The 18,393-nt window shown below is 45.5% G+C and overlaps 1 protein-coding gene across 10 annotated transcripts in view; it reads left to right on the top strand.

The window, feature by feature from the left end:
* The window catches only part of LOC120899548 (atypical protein kinase C), a 99,248-nt gene that overhangs the window by 32,999 nt on the left and 47,856 nt on the right, over positions 1-18,393 (top strand). For 5 of the 10 annotated variants that reach the window (XM_040305524.1, XM_040305523.1, XM_040305528.1 and 2 more), the window contains exons 2-3: positions 1,957-2,720; positions 4,271-4,751. The exons of 3 other annotated variants lie outside the window; for them this stretch is intronic. In XM_040305524.1, coding sequence (XP_040161458.1) covers positions 2,226-2,720; positions 4,271-4,751 — 976 coding nt within the window. In that variant the 5' untranslated portion in view covers positions 1,957-2,225. The remainder of the gene's footprint in view (positions 1-1,956; positions 2,721-4,270; positions 4,752-18,393) is intronic. 2 more of the 10 variants (XM_040305529.1, XM_040305534.1) reach the window with 1 other exon arrangement.

Below are 18,393 nucleotides of genomic sequence, written 5' to 3'. Positions count from 1 at the left end.
TTGACTGGGAATGTTGTTGTAACTCGGTACTTAGGGAAGTTCAGAAGAAGACGTTTGTTAAATGCCTTGAAAGTGTTTGATACGTTTATTTGTGTTTGCCCCACAGGTTCGTTGAAAAATTCGTTGTAAGTGCGGAATTTCAAAGTTATGATTAAAATAAGTTATGTTGTTTTTTAACAAACTTCGTAGCGTAAAACTCAAGCCCGATGGCTCATTGTGGAAGTCGATTTTTCGCTCCCCGACCTTTAGTAAACTCACATAAAAGTATGGTTCTGATGTTTGTGAAGCATCAAATCCCTATATATGTGGTGGGGATATTCCATAAATATCCATGCTCTAGGTGTGGATATTTCAGTCAAGTAAAGCGCAGAACCAACCACAAAGATTCTGATAATAAGTACGAGAGCTGGAACCAAAACATCCACTTGCTCATTTTCGTTTCGTTACATTCCTTATACATCCCTGTGAAGATATCCTTTTTTGGAAAAGGTGAATGCTACACGGTGTTGCCAGCTGTCAAAGAAAAATATATCGATGTGAAAGGAGGTGAGCGTCTGCACGACTGCTCTCAACAGTCGCATTATATTCGCGCGGTTAAGGTCAATAACCTTCAGACAGCAATGGAAGCTATCCGGTTGCAAGCTGTGCGAGACTGCTTCGCCCTGCCACGTTGAGAGCTTCTCTTTTGATAGGAGCCTGCGTGTGCGCTGCGTTGCGCCTGAAAGGGCTGCAATACACAATACACAAGCTCTACAGAGGCGCACTAGACACAGTGATGGGAAGGGAAAATTTCTGTCGAAAAAAAAACAACAAATCACTTCTCTGTACAAGGAAAAAGGGTAAAAGGAAACACATTCGCAATGAATGGTGTAAGTGTGTGCCGTGTGTCTGGTCGTGGTGTTTTCTTTTACCCTATTGAGTCTTAAGCTACTCGTTACGGTCGTTTCTTGTCTGCCCCACTTGGCCAAACCCGGTATGGTTTGCTCAGTCACTGTGTCTGAGCTTTCGCTTATCGCCGCAGGTCCTGTTTAGCCTTGAGCTTGAGATGAGATATGAGATGGCGAGGTGTGTGTGTGTTGGAGATTGGAATGATGCAAACAGCAGAAAGGAGACGGGAGAAGCAGGGAAAAATGTCGGCGCTATATATTCCACAGTTGATGATGTGTGGCCAAAGCCACCATTCCACAGTAGCGCCGTGGTTGTTATGTGTGCTGCAGAGGCGCGCCATAGTGGCATGGCATGGCTTCACAGTTCCATCGACCGGCAAGGATTCGCTTTTGATGATGCGTTGAGTGAATCCAGGACGGGCGGCACGGCAGTGCGTGGGTTTGCAAGAGACGGGAGGACTACTGTACTGCATACACGAGATGGTGCACATCATTATTGCAATATTTATTATTCACGTCGCCGTCGCTACTGTGTTCGCTCCGTTCGGCGGCTGTCGTTAACTCTCCCGGCCAAGCGCGTTCGGAAGAGCCTCCATTGCAGCGTGGAAGAGATTTTTGTTTCGGCTGCACAATGTACTCTGGGTTGCTGTTGCATTTATTTTCTTGTGCTGGGAGTTGAAGGATAGAGGGTAGGTAGAAAGGCTACCAGACGAGATGGATCGTTACGGTCGTGTGTTATTAAATTTCCTCAGTCCACCAGTTGCAGCGTTTGTTACTGGTCGGGGAGATCTGTAGGCTGTAGGCATCGTATGGTGATGGTGATGTCAGTCCAGGTGCTTTGAAGTGTGTGGTTTGAGGCTCATGTTGACTATGGTGACTGTAGTGACGTACGACAAACAGAGAGTGTGTGTGAGAGAGAGAGAGAGAGAGAGAGAGCTACGAGTTTAAAGCCTGACCCGACAATTTAAAGTTGAAGTTATAAGGATATGGAGGAACCCTCGGAAATACCCTTAGCAAATCTGCATGGTAAAAGTTCCTAAAGCTATATTTTTCTACACATTACCAATAGGTTTCTGAAGTGAACCGTTAGCAACGGCCGTGTGGGTTTGTTGTGCTTGTGTGAGAGTGTGAAATAGTGGTTGCTTTCGAAGAAATAACCACACAATTGCTGGAAGAAGCCGCAAAGCAGCATTATACAAGCTGGTTTGCAGTGTAGTGCGACAAAAAAGAAAAGAAATCGTGTGAAATCATTACAGAGTGAGCTGGTGTTGCTGGTAACCACGTGCTAAAGGGTGTAACCTGTAAAGGGTGTAAGCAAGTCCAGCAGGAGTAGTCACCATGGCCTGGGGATACTGGAGCGCAACGGCGGTCGATCGTGGCCGATCACCGCGGCGCAATACACAGTTGCCGCAGACCCAGTATCAGGCCCAAGGCTACCAGCAGCCAGTACAGCAGCAGCAGCAGCAGCAGCAGCAACACCATCACCAACAGCAGCAGTACAGTCTGGCGTCGAGCCAATCGCAGCAACCGTCGATGCACTGCAGTGCCCTTTCGCTCAACACCTGTCCGCAGGCGGTCGAGCTACCGTCGATCCAGCAGCAGCAGCTCATCTGCAGCAACGGCTCCCAGCCGTCGCTGCACCACCAGCAGCAACAGCAACAGCAGCAGCAAATCTGCTCCAGCCCGTGCCACAGTCCCTGTCACAGTCCGCAGTTTATCGAGCAGCTACCGCCGGAGCTGCCCTGCACACCCTGTACCTTCTCGCGTAGACAGTCACTTGATAGTCCACAGGTAGATCGATGCCAATCGCTCGCACTGCTGGGGTGTGCCGAGGTTTGTTACGTTCGTGCCGCGCTACTGCTGGGGCTTTTTATTACTATGGGGCAGGGAGGAGATGTACACTCTGATTTCTATTCCCAGTAGCTTTTGCGCACCCAAACTTTGCAAACAAGGAAAGCACTAATACCTGGTAGAATAGTATGACCACCACAAGCACAATCATGCGAGATGGTAAGATCATCGGGCTACGGGTCTGGCGGAGAGTGTCTGATTAGAAAAAAAAAAACGAGGGCATGGTACACGATGTCATGCAATACTGGGACTTTAGCGCCTGGAAGTATGCAATTGATATTACTTTTTTGGATTTTTAGGGCAAATTGTTTATGATTTGTTTGAAGGGCATATCACATGCGATGTTTCGCTCGTTGTCGTTGAGTTCCGAGTTTATTAAGCTCAACGTAAGTCTCTGAGGAGGAGGATCTTTTATTATTTACAGAAATGTCTGTGAACTTGTGAAATGACAAGGAAATAAATTGCATATCTTGTAGGCCTAGGTTCCTTAGGTCCTCCTCATTTCATTAAGCTTCCAGTGTTTCCTAAAACTTGTATTACATTTCAAACTCTTTCAAAGTTGCTGAGTTTCGTGCGTTGATTGAACGTCCTTCGCTCATACCATTTGATCCCTCAAGACTACGGGCAGTGATTCAGATTCTGTTTCCGATGCTGATCCTATGACGTCAATAATCTGCCGATGATGCAATCCGACATTACCGACATGTTTATCTTGTAGCGCCGCTCCGTTTTGAGCCTTGGAGGCGTATTAAGAAAGGAAGAACAAAACAAAAAAACTTCCCCTAGAACTCGGAACAAGAAAGCCGAAACCATTACCGTGTGTTTTCCGATCGTTCATCAATGTCGAACGGTTGGACGAAAAAGCAATACATCACTATAGGGAGCCCCGCAAAAGCTGGCTGGGGCACTTGAAGGTTTTGAGGATGGTTTTTTTTATGGGCGGACCGACAGTCCTAATGCAATCACGCATTGTGTTCCCGTGGGTGGCACTCCCCCCGCCAGTCCCTACTTCTTCGCGAGCGTGTGTGTGTCCTTCCGTGGCCAATTTGCAGCTTGGTTTCAGTGGATAGAGAGAAGACACGATGCGAGCGAGTAGGTTCTTTAAGAGAGAAAAAAACAAGCGTAGCCCGATGATCTCTGCCCGCTTCTGCATTAATTTATCCTTGGACTATAGCAATGGCTCCCTTCAGTGGGCTTCCTTGTTTGAGTTTTCCTCGTTTTTTTTTTTGTTTTTTTTTTAGTGTTCTGTTTGCCCTCCTAATGTTCATCCATTTGTTCGAGTGGAGGCTTCTCCCACAACGTTCACCAAACACTCGCCTTTCGTTCGATTTGTGTTGAAGTTATTCGCTTTATTCCTTTCCACCTTCCCGCTTCCGATCATGATTCTCCGCCGCGGGTGTATTGTTGTTGCTGTTGCTGTTGCTCACATTGTGCGTGTGTTTGTTTGTTCTGTGTTCTCGATCTCCCTTCGTGTACGCGTGTCGTCTGTGCGCGCTCTTGTGAATGTGTGCCTCTCGGTGGATCATCATCAGGCGAATCAGCTGTCGGATATCATCTGCCGGGCGACGCAGCCTTCGATACAGTCGGCGGGCAACACGCTGACCCGCGGGACGTCGTTGCGCGACACCGGCGACTACGCGGTACCTCATCCACACCCTCACACGCACCACTACATGTCGACGTCGGCGACGCCGCCCTCGCTGAGCCGCGTCGGCTCCTGTCCGGGCTCGACCGGCGGTTCGGGGTCGGGCCATGGGTCCGGGTCCGGTTCCAGCCCGGGCGGTGGCCCCGGGAGTGGCGGCGGCGGTAGTGGCAGCGTGGGAGGCGGCGGAGGTGTTGGTAGTGGGGTTAGCATTTGCGGGGGCAGCATACTGGGCGGCAGCCAGGGCCGGCTAGAGTACATCGAGTGCTCGCACTACGATCGGATGCCGCTGCCGATCCCGGTCCAGATACCGATCGTGCCGCCACCGCAGCTACACTCGGAGGACGAAATCGAACCGGCGTACGCTACAGGTAAGAGTCAGTGCTCAAATGGGTTAAAATTGTTAAACTTTTTTTAATGTAATACTGTTCAACCTAAACTAAGCGAAACTGAGAACAATCTTGAATTGTGCTGCATTTGGTTCGAATCGTTTCGGGTCATCAAACAGCGTTGCCGTTCTGATTGTCCCGGTTTGCCTGGTGCAGCCAGCAGTGCAGACAAATTTATAGCCCATCTTCCGCCCCGGTACACACGTACCCGTTTATTTAGGAGCGGATCGTTTGTTTTCGCTGTTCCGGCGAACAACTCGTGCGCTTTCGCGTGAACGGTCGCTCTTAGCACAAGCAGCGCAGGAGAAAATTTAAAACACGTGAGGATGTCGGGAATTGGGTGGCCGGGTCTGCTGTGAAACCCAGCATACCGGCTAGGAGGATTGAGGATGCGTTTCACGCCAACGTGCACACAGGAGCTTTGTGGAGCTTTTGAGCGCGGCGTAGAGGCGCAATCGTTTGCGCTCCGGTGAAGCGAACTGCTCCCTAGCACACGACTCGACGAGGTTTTGCTATTAGATTATGTAATGGTTTTGGGTTGCAAACATGCACAGAGAGAAAATGTAGATGAATAACGAGCTGTTGCAATTAAAATTATTATAAACAAAAGTTGTCTCCTCGCTGTATTGATATAATTGCAATTCCGTGTGCTATCTAATCGGACTGCAATGTTGCAACTGGAAGGTGTTTTTTTCTTCTCTTCATTAATATACCGTGGATACTCTTCCGTGCGATGTTGCCCTGAAAAAATGATTTACCTGCAACGCGATAAAAATGGTGAAGCGTTACGAAACACTTGTTTCTTGGTAATGGTAATCTGTTTCAGTGCTTAAGCGTTCAGCGTGAACTACGCTGAGTGCTGGTGCCATAATATGAACATGAAAAACGGAGATGCACAAGCCTTTTTTGTTTTGATTGCAAAAATCTTAGTACATGGGCAAACACACAAGTGCTCTTTATAGGTGCGTACGTGTACCGGCTGTTCTGCCAGTGTCCCTGGACCGTTGCAGCCCATATCAAAGGTAACGTTTGCAGACGAGTCCTTGGAGCTAGCTGGAACAGCGGGGAAGGGTTGGAGGTTTTATCCTGTGCACACGTGCCCGATTCCTGGTATTGTCCTTAATGTGTCGAACATAACACACGCCTAGTGTACCAGAGCGCTCGAGCTCAACACCAGCCCACAGGAGGGAACGATTTATTGAAACATGGTTTCGAACACGCGTGAACACATGCTCGATGCCCGATTTTGTGTACATTATTGCGTTGCAAAGATGTGCTTGGTACGGAGTTTCGGCCCTTTTACAACGACAGAATGTTGCTTGTTGACGAAAAGCAAGAAATGAGCCTAAAAATTGTAGCAATATCAGGTGTAAAACCGTACAAATAACCACATTTTGTTAGTAAAAAGCAGATGAGTATTTGCAATAATTTAATAGTGACATGCCTAAATAGTTTGTGGCTTAACGTACTTTATAAATGATTGTATACGTTTATTCTTTTTCCAATCACCAACTAAATCGTCAAATCGAGCAGAGTCTATTCCGAGATTTGAACCGAAGACGTTTGTTCTGCGTACTAGCGCTTTAACCACTAAACTATGGAATCAGTTCGTCGTTTGTCGTCTGCACTGGCATAAGGTCGTTTAATGAACAGTAATAAGAAATTATCTAAATTTCACTCACTTTCTTAACATCTATTTTTAGTTATTGTTGTTCATTAATACTGATAAAATATCATACAGATTATAGTGAGAGCTAATAATCAGTTTGTTTCTATTCTTCACACAAATTATAAACAAACACGACCCTTTTCCTGCACTCAGAAAAATCGATCCGCCTCCACCGACCTTGACAGAGCAACTTCCCAAATTAATGAGCTTCGGAACGCTTCGAACCAACAACATCGGCGGCTGGCGAAAGCGAAGCTAAACCATTGTTCCTAACGGTGGTGCTGCAAATTCTTGTCATCCCCTTTCCGCTTCCAAAAAACGATTACCCGCCCTTCTCCGGGCCCGCAAAACGTGTGGGGGTTTGGTTGGAATAAATATTTTAGCATGACACGGCACCGTGCTTCCGGCCGTTTGCCCGCATTACAGGCAATTGTCGCATCGTTAGGTTCCACCGGGGGCCTTTCATTCCGATTTCTTGTTGATGGATTGAAATATTGGCAATTTTGATGGGACCCGGTTGGCCTTCGCGTCTGAACGTGTTCGTTGCTTTCCGGTTTTGCATTTCACTGGAAAAGCTCACACACACACATACATACGCTTGGCATTGGAGGGCGCGTTTGGTTCAATCTCAACCACCCCCCGTCTACATCTCAATTCCGGCTTCTGGGAAATATTCAAATTTTATTGATGGTATTTGTTTCCTTTTCGGCTTGGGTGAGAGTTTCTCTCTGTGTTTTTTCTTACCCGCCTCCCTTTTTTTTGGAAGTGAAAATGGATCCATGTCGAAGTATGAAGATGACGTAGGGGAATGTGAAGCAACAACATGGGACATTTTTATTCGTTACAGTCGATTTCGTTCTCCCCAAAACGTAGGAAACGTTTTTCGCTGTTTTTTTCCACATTGTTGGGTCGCGCGTTGTTTCTTTTGGTTTGTTTGTACTTATTTTATTCCTTGCTGCTGTTTAGCCAAACACAAATACTCACACGCATCAACCGGTTTCGGTGTGTAAGAGCGCACAAGCCATGCCTTTCCATGATGGCACGGGCAAACGAGTGATACAGTTACCGTTCTCCGGTGTTGTACTGGTTTTTCCTCAGCCACGATCGGTCCTTCATTTTCCGGCCTCTCCCGTCTGTGGACAAACACGAGAAATTTGATCCAAATACGTGTCCCGGTACACTGACACACGCACACGTACCGGCTTTGACAAAGCGAAAAGCCTCGCGCACGTGTAATCGTCCGAGCGCGCGCGCGCGCCTCTTTGTTTCGGTCGGTTAAAGCTCGTTTGTTAGTACATGTTTTTCCCGTTTACATTTTTCTTTTTGTCGAAGCAAAAAGGCTACCTACACAAGTAGCTTCTTGTTGGTGCTCTACTGTTCGCATATTCGCTTTTGAGCGTGTAGGGCATAGCAAAAAAAAGGGAAAAAAAAGTCCGTTAGGCAGATAAATCATTCGTCCCATTTCACGTGGGCCGGCCAAAGTTTGTGTGTTCGGCTTTGAAATATGAGAATGAGAGGCTTGCACCGGCCCCGTGCGGAAGGTCAACTTGAGATGCGTAGGAGGTTGTTGGTGTTTGGTGATAGGTGCATAGAGAGCTACTTCCAGAAGGACAATAATTTAGTTTACTGGGTAAGAAGCAGTAAGCCTAAAAAAGAGAGCTACCTTTTGGTCTTTGAAATAGGAAGGTTTTGCTGTATTTTTGTGTCGTTAAGTTGTTGTTATAAAGTCAGCGATAAAAAAGGATCAACATTTTTGGTATGATTCCTTTTTCACCGGCTTGTTATGATTGTGTGGACTGCGCCATGTTGTTGGCTGCTATTATAGATACAGATGAGTGTAGCCATGATTCAAGATAGAAACAAGGTTCAAAAAGACTCCGATGCTCTCTGTCAAAACAGTTTCCCTCCAGATCAAAACAAACGATGCTTAGGCGTGGCAGATTCAGAGAAGGGCGAGAAAAGGAAACCTTAAAACAGTGGAAAAGTTTTGAAATTTGTCACAGGCAAATCATTCGCTGACGTTTGTCTGACACGTAACGGTTGCGGCAGGAAAAAGCTCTTGCCATCCACCATTTCTGCTCGCTATGGAGGTTTTCCGTTTTGGCTTTAGTCTGGCAGCGGAAGGGAAGGCTTTACTTTTCTTCCTCAGCAGTCTAACCATACCGTTCGCACGTTTGGTAATTTTGACAATTTTTTTTTTGAGTTGTCACGCCACCGTAATAGTTAATAATGATTTGCAAGCGAATAGGCGCATGTAAATCATGCCGGGCGTAAGCCGCGAAATGGTTCTGAGAAATTAGAATAATGTATTATTTATTCGCTTTCCTCGCTGCGTACGTCTGTATATTTCTGTATGCATGCTGATGATTTGTTGAGCTTTTGGTGAAGCAGTTTCAATCACATTTATTTATTTATAATATTATTTATACTTTGATGCCATTACAACTAAAGCACAGCTTTTTTCGTACAATGTTGAAACAAAAATGGAGTTTTCATTTACGCTATTGAATCATCCGCTTTAAGCGGTAGCGCTAGAGAAGATTCAATCCAACCCAAGGGCTGAACGAAACTGCCCAATAACTCAATATGATGCCGAGAGACATCCTGCCACCGGAGGGCGGAAAATAAAAATAAAATTAATCATAACCGTTCGCTTAACTACACCCGAACGCGGGAGTGTGCAAAAGACTACTCTGGGCCGGCCGGCCGGCCTACTATAGTTTGATTAATACCAATTGATCATTAATTATTTCGAAACATAATTTTATTATACTATCTACGATCGCTCATCGATCTTCTCGTTGCTCGCGGGCTACGGGCACCGTAGCGATGGGGCGTACAATTACTTTTTCGCTTTTCTGTTCATGAAAAAAAAAAAAACACACACATTCTCCCAGCCTCCCATAGCTGAACGATAAGAGGCAAAAGCAAGGGACCCCGAAGGCACTGCTGCTTGCTACTGCAGTGCCATCCCATTCGGTACGTCCTCTTCGTCCGGCCACACAGTTAACCATTCTGGCCGCGCACAGTCCATTCGTTCCTAGCGAGCGGTAATAATTCGTTCGTGTAAAACAAATAATTTACCACGCGCGCCTGTTTGATGATTCGCGGGAACGCAGGATGCTAGTACTAGCCCACCGAAGCCCACTGTTGAAGCACGCGGCGCTACTGAAGCGAATGTTCCTGGGACGGTTAGAAGTTCATTATTAAATTACAGCATATTAAGAGGCCGGTTAGTTTTTTCTCTGTGCGCTGTTGTTGTTACTGTTATTGTGTGTTTTCCTATGGAAAGTGGTCCGTGTCAGATCTTCGTTCACACCGTTCGTTCGATTACGATTTTTTTTTATTTGAAAAGGAGCCTCGAGTGGCAAGACGAATGGCGTAGTGAAACCCAAATCTTCGCTCATCGCCATTAATTTTCCACCGTTATTGTGGTCGGGCCAATGAGCCTCGGGGTATACTTCAGAGTGGGGTTTTTTTGTGTGCTTGTGTGTGTGTGTATGTCTTTTAGTTTCCTGTCCCTTGTGTTCGACACTAAATAGCTCTTCATCAGCATTAAATCAACCGAACCGCTTCGACCGCGGGTTCGCACCACCGAACAAAAAAGTGAGTGAGTGGTAGAACCACGAGGCGCGCTCGCCCGCCAAGGGAACGGAGGAGTCAGAAATAATTGATGGGCTTTTCCAACGGTTGGAATGTATATGTTCACGCCAGCGGTAACTGTGCTGGTTGCGAATCGGTCATGAAAATGGTTTATGGTTGGATGGTGATGGTGGGTTTTTGTTGTTGTTTTTCATTTGTATCCTGAGCTTGACCATGTGGTCAAAATGGAGTACACCTTCCCGTGTAGTAGCGTTGGCGATGAAACACGCTCTGCAAGCGTGTTGACAAACTGAAGGCTCGTACGAACAATGTGTGCCAATTGTTACCTTATTTTAGGCGATGGGCTGATGGCAAAGAGTTAAAGGCGCGCACGTTTGAATTCGAAATAAGCTGATTAATTGGGATTGTCCGGTGTCATTCCCCATGGTTAGACCATGGAAGTAACTCTTAAACTCTTTCACGTTACTCTCTTTCACGTTCTTATGCCACCACAGCTTGATTTTACTAAATCTTCTCGCTCGAGCTGTCAAAGTAGCTTTAATAGAATTTCCATTGTAATCTGGGATTTACAGAGCCTTTTCCCAAAACGGACTTCGTCCTCTAATTATGCACGATCTTCCCTTATGGTGCACTAGATGCAATTGTATCTGTCTTCTTCTTCTTATTTTTGCCTCAACGACCGTTGTCGGTCAAGGCCTGCCTGTGCCACTACGTATGGGCTTGGCTTTCAGTGACTTATTGATCCCCCCATAGCAGGATAGTCAGTACTACGTATGGCGGCACGGTCCATTTGGGGCTTGAACCCATGACGGGCATGTAATTAAGTCGTACGAGTTGACGACTGAACTACTAGACCGGCTAATTGTATCTTTAGTCCAGTAATTAAGGTCTGCTTCACCATGTTTGAAATACAATTCAAGTTTGCTAACATTACATTCTCCAAAACCTTCCGATAAGGTAATGTAGACTTGGCCCTCCCAGAGACGGTAACATCCAATTTGAATAATACAAACTGAAGCATACATTGAATGTGAAGCTGATACACATATTCAATTAACAATGGATTCCAAAACTGAGAAAGTACCTACTCGAGCCGGCAGAGAAAGACCCAGTTGGCCACTACGACCACCAGTCCCAGACAAAGCAATAAAACCAAACAAACTTTTGGTGCGTGACCATCGGACAGAAAGATGTCATCCACGGCGCTATAGTCAGAGGGCAAAGAGGCGAGGAAAATGTAATTTATTTCCCATCCTTCTCAATTCCTTCTCCCTCGCCTCCTCCTCCTCCTGCTCCCCCTGTTTTGAGTGACATGTACACTGGCGGTCTAGATGATGGTGAAAATTGTTGTTCCCGGATGGGTTGTTGTGTGCTTTTGGCACGTGTACCTCACTCTGCTCACGTATACCACCGCCTGTAACCGCCGTTTCGCTTACCGCCGTTTTTTTGCCGGTTTATTGTTACAATTTCCTTTAGTTACCTTGAACGTTCATTGCGGACTAAAAAAGAAAAAAGAAACGAGGTGTCCATTTTCAGCACCTCGGTATTGTGGTGTGCTCTCTTAGCAGCTTCCATGCTGTATATGATCGTGATCACGTTAAGGTGTATATTTTCTCACACCCTTTGCGGTGCAGCATCCTATAGAAGCTGAAGCATCCCTATGGAACCTGTCAAAAAGAAGAACAAAAAATGGCGAGAAGCAGCTAACAAAACACAACACCACAGACAATACGATCGCGTGACGACGCGCGATAGAGCAAAAAAGGCGAAACGTATTCATCTCGCAATTGCACACTGATTTATGGCATTTTTTTTAACTCCCTTTCTACCCGAGACTTTTGCGCGACCACCTTCCATGGCGAGCGCTTGTTACACATCCTACCCAATGCCATCCTTCATCGGTGTCCGATACGGTACGATGGTGTTGTTTGGGTATTGTTTCCGTGTGCGGTACGAGGTAAACAGACACCGGCCAAACGGAAAATGCTGCGGGTCCGCGCTGACGCCACTGTGGATGGAGATCTTGTAAACACGTCACCAAAGTTTAATTGCGAGTAGAGTGTGCACGTGTGTGTAGAGAGGAGGAGTGCTAGGAGCAAATAGGATCAAATTCTTTGCAAGACTTTTGTGTAAAAAATGGAAAGCGTTTGGAAAAGACAGCAAAAAATCACGTTACATGAACCACGAACAATGCATTAGGATGCGAAAGGATTGCTGTAAGGGACATTTTTACCCTGTTTATTTAAAACTTTATTTCGTACCGTCCTTTTTACTGGTTTTTTGTTATACTACAAACCACCGTGCACAAAATTGCAACTAGTTTGATGAAAATAGATGGAGCAAACCACGTCTTGTTAGCGTTTTTATTAAATTCCTTTACCTTTGTTGCGTTCCATCTGTGTAAAGACCGGTTTGGCTAGTTGTCTGGCGCACGTAGCTTGATAAGCGAGTTTTGTTTTATCCACTGTTAGGCGAACACATGACACAACATGAAAGAAAAATATCATCACTGCCTCGCTCATGTACCGATGGATGCGCCTGGTGGTGGGTGAGCTTGCACTGTGTACTGCAGCAACAGTCCCGCTGTTGTCCGGTAATGATCGCTGTAACAGTAGCTTTGTTGCGAAAGCTAACGATTCACTGGGTGGAAAGCAAAATGGCGAAAAGCTGTTTCAGCATGCCAGCATGGGAGATTTTTCATTCCATAGAAGGGGCAGCAGCACCGTCGTTGCTCGAAGTCGAATCGGTTTCGTGTGGGAGTCAATTTTGAGACGATTAATTTGGTTGATGGGAGTTTTTGTTTTGTTTTGTGATGGCTGTTTATGTTTCGCGACTGTTCTTTGTTTTCGTAGTCATAGACGTTCGTAGCGAAGCGAGTAGAGCTCTATGGGGTGGCATTGTCGGTGGCTCCTGTACATGCAAATGTCGCTCCGATTTGTCCCGCGCTGTTGCTCCATTCGGAATTATCTTGATGATGTACGTTTATTGCACTATTTAGAATGATCGTTGCTCATCCTGTTGCTTATTTTGGCCACCGAAGTGGAATAGTGTATCTGTTTGTTTGGACTACTGTCCCGCCTCTTTTATCTTCTGTGCAACATAAATTGTCCCGAAACACGTCGCAATGTTTCGCCAACCATTTCCCCTTTTGCTCGCCATGGAGCCACTACGGTGTGATGAATTTTAATTTACTTTCACACCTTTTTCCTGCCTTTTTTGTGTTCGGACGTACGGTTGTTGTTAGCGGTCAGTTGTCGCTTTGCACCATAGCGGCACAGAAGCATACCTTTCCAGCTAAGGTGCACCGGGCGAGCTGTGGTGCATTCTTGGCTTTCTTTCTCGGTGTGCACATCGTGATAAAGATCGATTGCAAAACAGTAATAACAATAAAGTAGTCTCGGTTCGAGCGCTGCCTTCTGAGAAGCACAGCAGCACACCTTCAGCGGACACCTTCGCGGCAGTTGCACGGGTTGCATTGTGTTTCCCTTCGGTTGGTTGATGTGTGACGTATAGCACCTTTTAGAAAAATTACTCCTAGCGAATGGAGTAGTAAATAAATCGCACGCGAAGGTAATAAATTATTTGCCTCAGGGAAAATAAGACTCGCCTAGACGCGCACGGTCGGGTCCAGTTCGTTGCGATTCGAATGCATCTTACAGTCCATTCATTTCATTTCATTCCGCATAAACGATGATTAGTCACCGGTTGAGAAATGGCTCGAAAGTGCAGTAAATCAGTGCGCGCTGTTCCATGAATGATTGATTTAGTAATCATCATTCCCGTATTCCCGTGGGTATGAAATTTTATGGCAGCATGATTTATGCTCAATTGAAGCAGTGCAAGAAGTTTATGCAGTCGTGAATAATGGATAAAAAAGTTAATTATGTATTTTTTTTCTTACTCATTACAGGTATGTTCACCAATAATCCTCAACAAGGAAGAGAAGTCGTACTAATAAAGCAAGTAATTATGTATAAGTAGTAGTAGTATTAATGTTTTGTGTGTTTCATGCTCCACGCAAAATCTACTTTTTCAACAAATCCAGGAAACAGAGCAAATAGAATGAAATGGTTTTCTTCCTTTGCGTCCTTTTTCCCGTTACGTTCGTGGTTAGCAAAAAAGCATTGTAAAGTTTTTGGTCAATCCAAACTCTTCCATCGTTAATGTGACGCTTTCCGGCAGGTTCGGACAACACAATCGGTTTCCGTTTGCCGACATCCATCCACCGCCCAGCTGCCTGTGCTCCCGGAAACCGGAAAATGGTTAAACATTTGACTACCGAAGTTGGACTCCTTGCTCTCCTTGCTGGGCGTTTAGTGGCGGGGCGCGCCGTTCTCAATGGATGAAGTGGTATTGATATTATCATATCCGGCCATCGATCGGTCAAAGGGGAAGAGAAAACGAAGCAATGTGGGAGGGAGTGGCTACCGTGAAGAAGAAGAAGCTCCACGTAAAGGTGAAGCTGAACAGTGCACCCTCCTTCCCGGTGCACCACTGTGCTTGGGTTGGTTTTGTTAATTTGATTGCTCATTAAGAGCCCAACTTGGGGGTGTGGTGGCTCATTGAGTGAAGTGTCTGTGGTCTGTGTGGAGTGCAAAACAAGAGATGGTAGCTATTGATCGGTTTCGGTCTCGGTGGAGTGTCTTAAAATATCCCGCGGACCATCAGGAAGTCCTCCCGGAGCATCAGGATAATGGGGCGCCTCGTTCGCCCTTCAAACCTTTTTGTGGGCTTCTTGTGCCTGGCGAAAGAGTCGGCAAGAGCGGGAACGTGTTTATTTAAACTCAGACTGGGTGCTTATTTCTTCATCTCATTAACGCTGTGCGGGGATGGAGCTACAGGAATCGATCTCGTATCTTGACTTTCACTGAAGTAGCTTATACCGTGAGCTCTAGTAGCGGTACCGATAGCGACCTAGATTTACTTTAATTATGCTTTCGCTATAAATATCTAAGCAAAGACTGGATGCACTGGAAGAGTTTTCTTTAATTATTTCTTTGAATGTGTACTGCATTATAATACGATTCATGGTATTCGGTTTCGTTTGCTAATGACGTACAAAATGGCGCTAATTGCAGCATGCAGCCGGGTGCATTCAGTTCATTGATTTTTCCGCCCATCTCCGATTTCCTACAGCATACTTCGCTGACTTCGGAAGAGGTAATCGCTCTTGAAACATTTTCCCATTACTCTCGAGTTGGAGTCTACAAAGATGGCGCTGTGTACTTTCTGTACTTTTTGAAGTATTTTGGTTTGAAAGAGGTGCTATTTAAGACACAACTGTTGATTATTTTCACATTCCATAAGTCCTATTAACCACAGCTACTTGAACTCTTCCCATTCATCATCCCATCAGGAACACAGGGTCTGTCTCGAGATGCATTTCTTCAGCCATTTTCCAACACCCGTCATCTTTCTGCTAGATGATCAATCAGATGAACCACTACACTCCGCCAGCTCTCGTTCTCCCCCGGAGGGGAGACGGCTTGAAGTGTCTCACCGTTCGAGTAGCTTCGAGTGTAATTATATTCAATTTCATTAAGTCAAGTTCGATCTAGCGCCAGCAGCAGGTCGCATTGCCACCACGTGTTCCTACTGCAACTTTCGCCCGCAGGATAAAGCATTAACACACTGCACAACCGAGCCGCGCCGTGTGTTTAGTGCTGCCTCCTTTTCCGCCATCGCCATCGATCGCGGCAACTCTTGACACTCGAGATGATGCTGTGCTGCGGTTCGGTGCGAGTAAGCGCGCATCCTTCTAAAGATAATCAATTGGGGTAAAGTTTACTCCCTCTCTCAAGGCGACGGCGGTGGCGTCGGCGGGCCCACTTTCCCGAGGTTGGTGAGGACATCGACGCTTGAGCGCTTTTCTTGTTTGCGTGCGTGCTGAAGAGTATTTCGTTCCACTCGACAACTGTGACAATAACATTCAACCTCAATTTTCGCTATCGCTCTTGAGACTGTCTTCGAATGACGCGCGGCTCTGGTATGTAATGACGGTGATGGTAAGGGTTAGGTTCGGGGACATAAATTAGCTCAGCATGGTTCGGATTTTTTTTTCAACGGCGCTCTGCCAACCATATGCCCTGCTCAATATTTCTTGCTTTAGCTCGCCATAAAAGTCAATATGGAGACGAGTTGGCTGAGAATGGTGGATGATTTTATTTATTGTTGTTGAGATCGCCTTTTACACTCATTAAATATGTCTCTCGTCCATCGTTTGAATCGTTCCAAGTGAATGAAGCTTTAACGAATGTATGCTTGTGTCAACTTCTTTCCATTAGCGTCCCGTTTTGTTTTTGCGTTGTATTGCTAACGTATGTTCGTTGCCTTCTGTTTTTGCAACCAGATATAGACACGACTGGCTCCTGGGTCTTGTCCGGGGAGTTTGCTTGCGTTTGTGTTTATTTGATCCTTGTGTGCGGGGTGGTACTCCATCCGTCCATTCGTTGGCGTCAATTTATGGACCAATAACACACATGTGTATTGCATGTTTGCGCTTGCGCTGCGGGGTGGTTCCGTATGATGGGTTTGCTTTACTTAGAGTTTTATGTGCGACTCCGGGGCAAGGGTCTGATTTTCAATGCACGCTTTTGCGGGTGGGTTACTGTACACGCACTTCCTGTTTAAAAAGGGTGTATGTTTTAGTAGAGATGTCTTTATGCGTGTCTTGTAATAGTAGCCAGGTAGGTTAAATTTAGTTTCAAGGTGTATAAGGGGTTTTACATCAGGTTTAAAGGAGCTTAAGGCTCCAAACTGTGTGATGTAACATGTTGTGAAAAGGTTGCCAAGGTGAGTAATGTTAGAGCGCAATTACTGGAAATCGATAATTTGATGTTAATTTAAAAAGATTTTCCATTTTAAGATGTGTAATAGTTTAAGGTAGAAAATGTAGTAATAATTGAGATTTGAACGTATGACTCGTGGGGCGTTAGTTCTACGCGTATAGTGCAGCACTATCCAGCAGCTACTACCAAGTGGTGCTATTTTTCCATCTGTATCGTGTGACGAGTCGTTTGAAGTCTCTTTACATTACGAAGTTTTTATTCTACTACGTGAAAAAAAGTCTAAAACCTACCTCTTTGAACATTACGGAAATGTACCTGTTTCTGCAGTTTTACTTCTTGAAGAACAGTTTCCATTCATTTTGCCTTCCATTCCTAGCCCTCACCGGTCTGTGGTGCAGTCAATTTTCATCCCAGCTCATGTTGAACAGCAGTCGTGCTCTAGTTAACAGCGTTTTCCGAATTTTTCCAAACACCATAAATTCCTCCACCACTCAATCCACTAACCGGAAGAAGCATAAAAAATGCTTCTTGAAAACCTGTAATGAAAACTGATATAGCCCGGCCGATGTCGATGGTAAATGTAAAATATCAACCACTTCCTGACGGGCCCCCCAGAAGCAAGAGCAGCAACAGCAGTAGCAGCAGCAGCAGGTTGCGGGTAGTAGTCGAAAACTTTTCCCATTAAAAACGTACCTACCGACTGGGTTGTTTTTTTTCGCTTTCGGCCTTTTGGTGCGTTTTTGGTCGGTGCTTTTGTAAGTGTGTATAATTTTTTCAACTCCCCATATTCCCTCTGTATTCAGCGTGGGTTGAATTTCCCCCGCTGAAATCCGGCGGTCGGGACCACATTAGACAGGCAGTGCCATGAGATGCAAGAAGTTTAAAACAAGTTCTTGAAAGCTCAGGAGAGTCGGGTGTAGTACGCGAATGAATATGGTAAGCAGTTCTTTTTTATTTCACTTCCTACCGCCCCATTTTCGAAATAACATTCCCGATGGGGCGTTTTATGCTACTGGGCGGGCGAGGGATTGCCAAACGAAATAGTCTCATTAATGATTTTCCTCCCATTTCTAGTATGTACTGAGTGGGGCGCGGTAAAAAAATGAAGCACGCTTCTCTTGTTTGACTCAAGAGTTTGAGCTTTTTCTGCTCCTCACATTTCAGGCGTTTCGCTGTGTTGCGTTTCGCTCAAGTGGTTGCTTCAAGGGCAGTTTACGGCGGAATCGTTCGTTAATGTAATGGCGAAAGTCAGGAGTTTAAAAACTGTAGCTTCAATATATCCGCAGTGCTGGGTAAAATTAAGGATCAATTTTAGACGCCTGCAGTTAATGCTGGGGGTAGCACGATAAGAAAGATAGTTTTATGTTTACATTTTGTGTTTGAAGTATTGTAAAAATATGTTATTATCGTTGAGTAAGATGTTGTACAAAGTGTGTCTGAAGTTCTAATCGTCAAATTTAATCCCATGTTCGATAGGATAACAATGAGCGATGAGCTTAATTATAGTTAAACAAAAAAAAAACGTTTGCAAAAGAGCAAAACAGAAACAAGGTTTACGAATTTC

This window comes from Anopheles arabiensis, chromosome 3 (genome assembly GCF_016920715.1).
Source record: "Anopheles arabiensis isolate DONGOLA chromosome 3, AaraD3, whole genome shotgun sequence".
Lineage (NCBI taxonomy): Eukaryota > Metazoa > Arthropoda > Insecta > Diptera > Culicidae > Anopheles > Anopheles arabiensis.
Note: the sequence above shows the minus strand (reverse complement) of the source record. Positions and strands in the feature narration are given on the sequence as shown.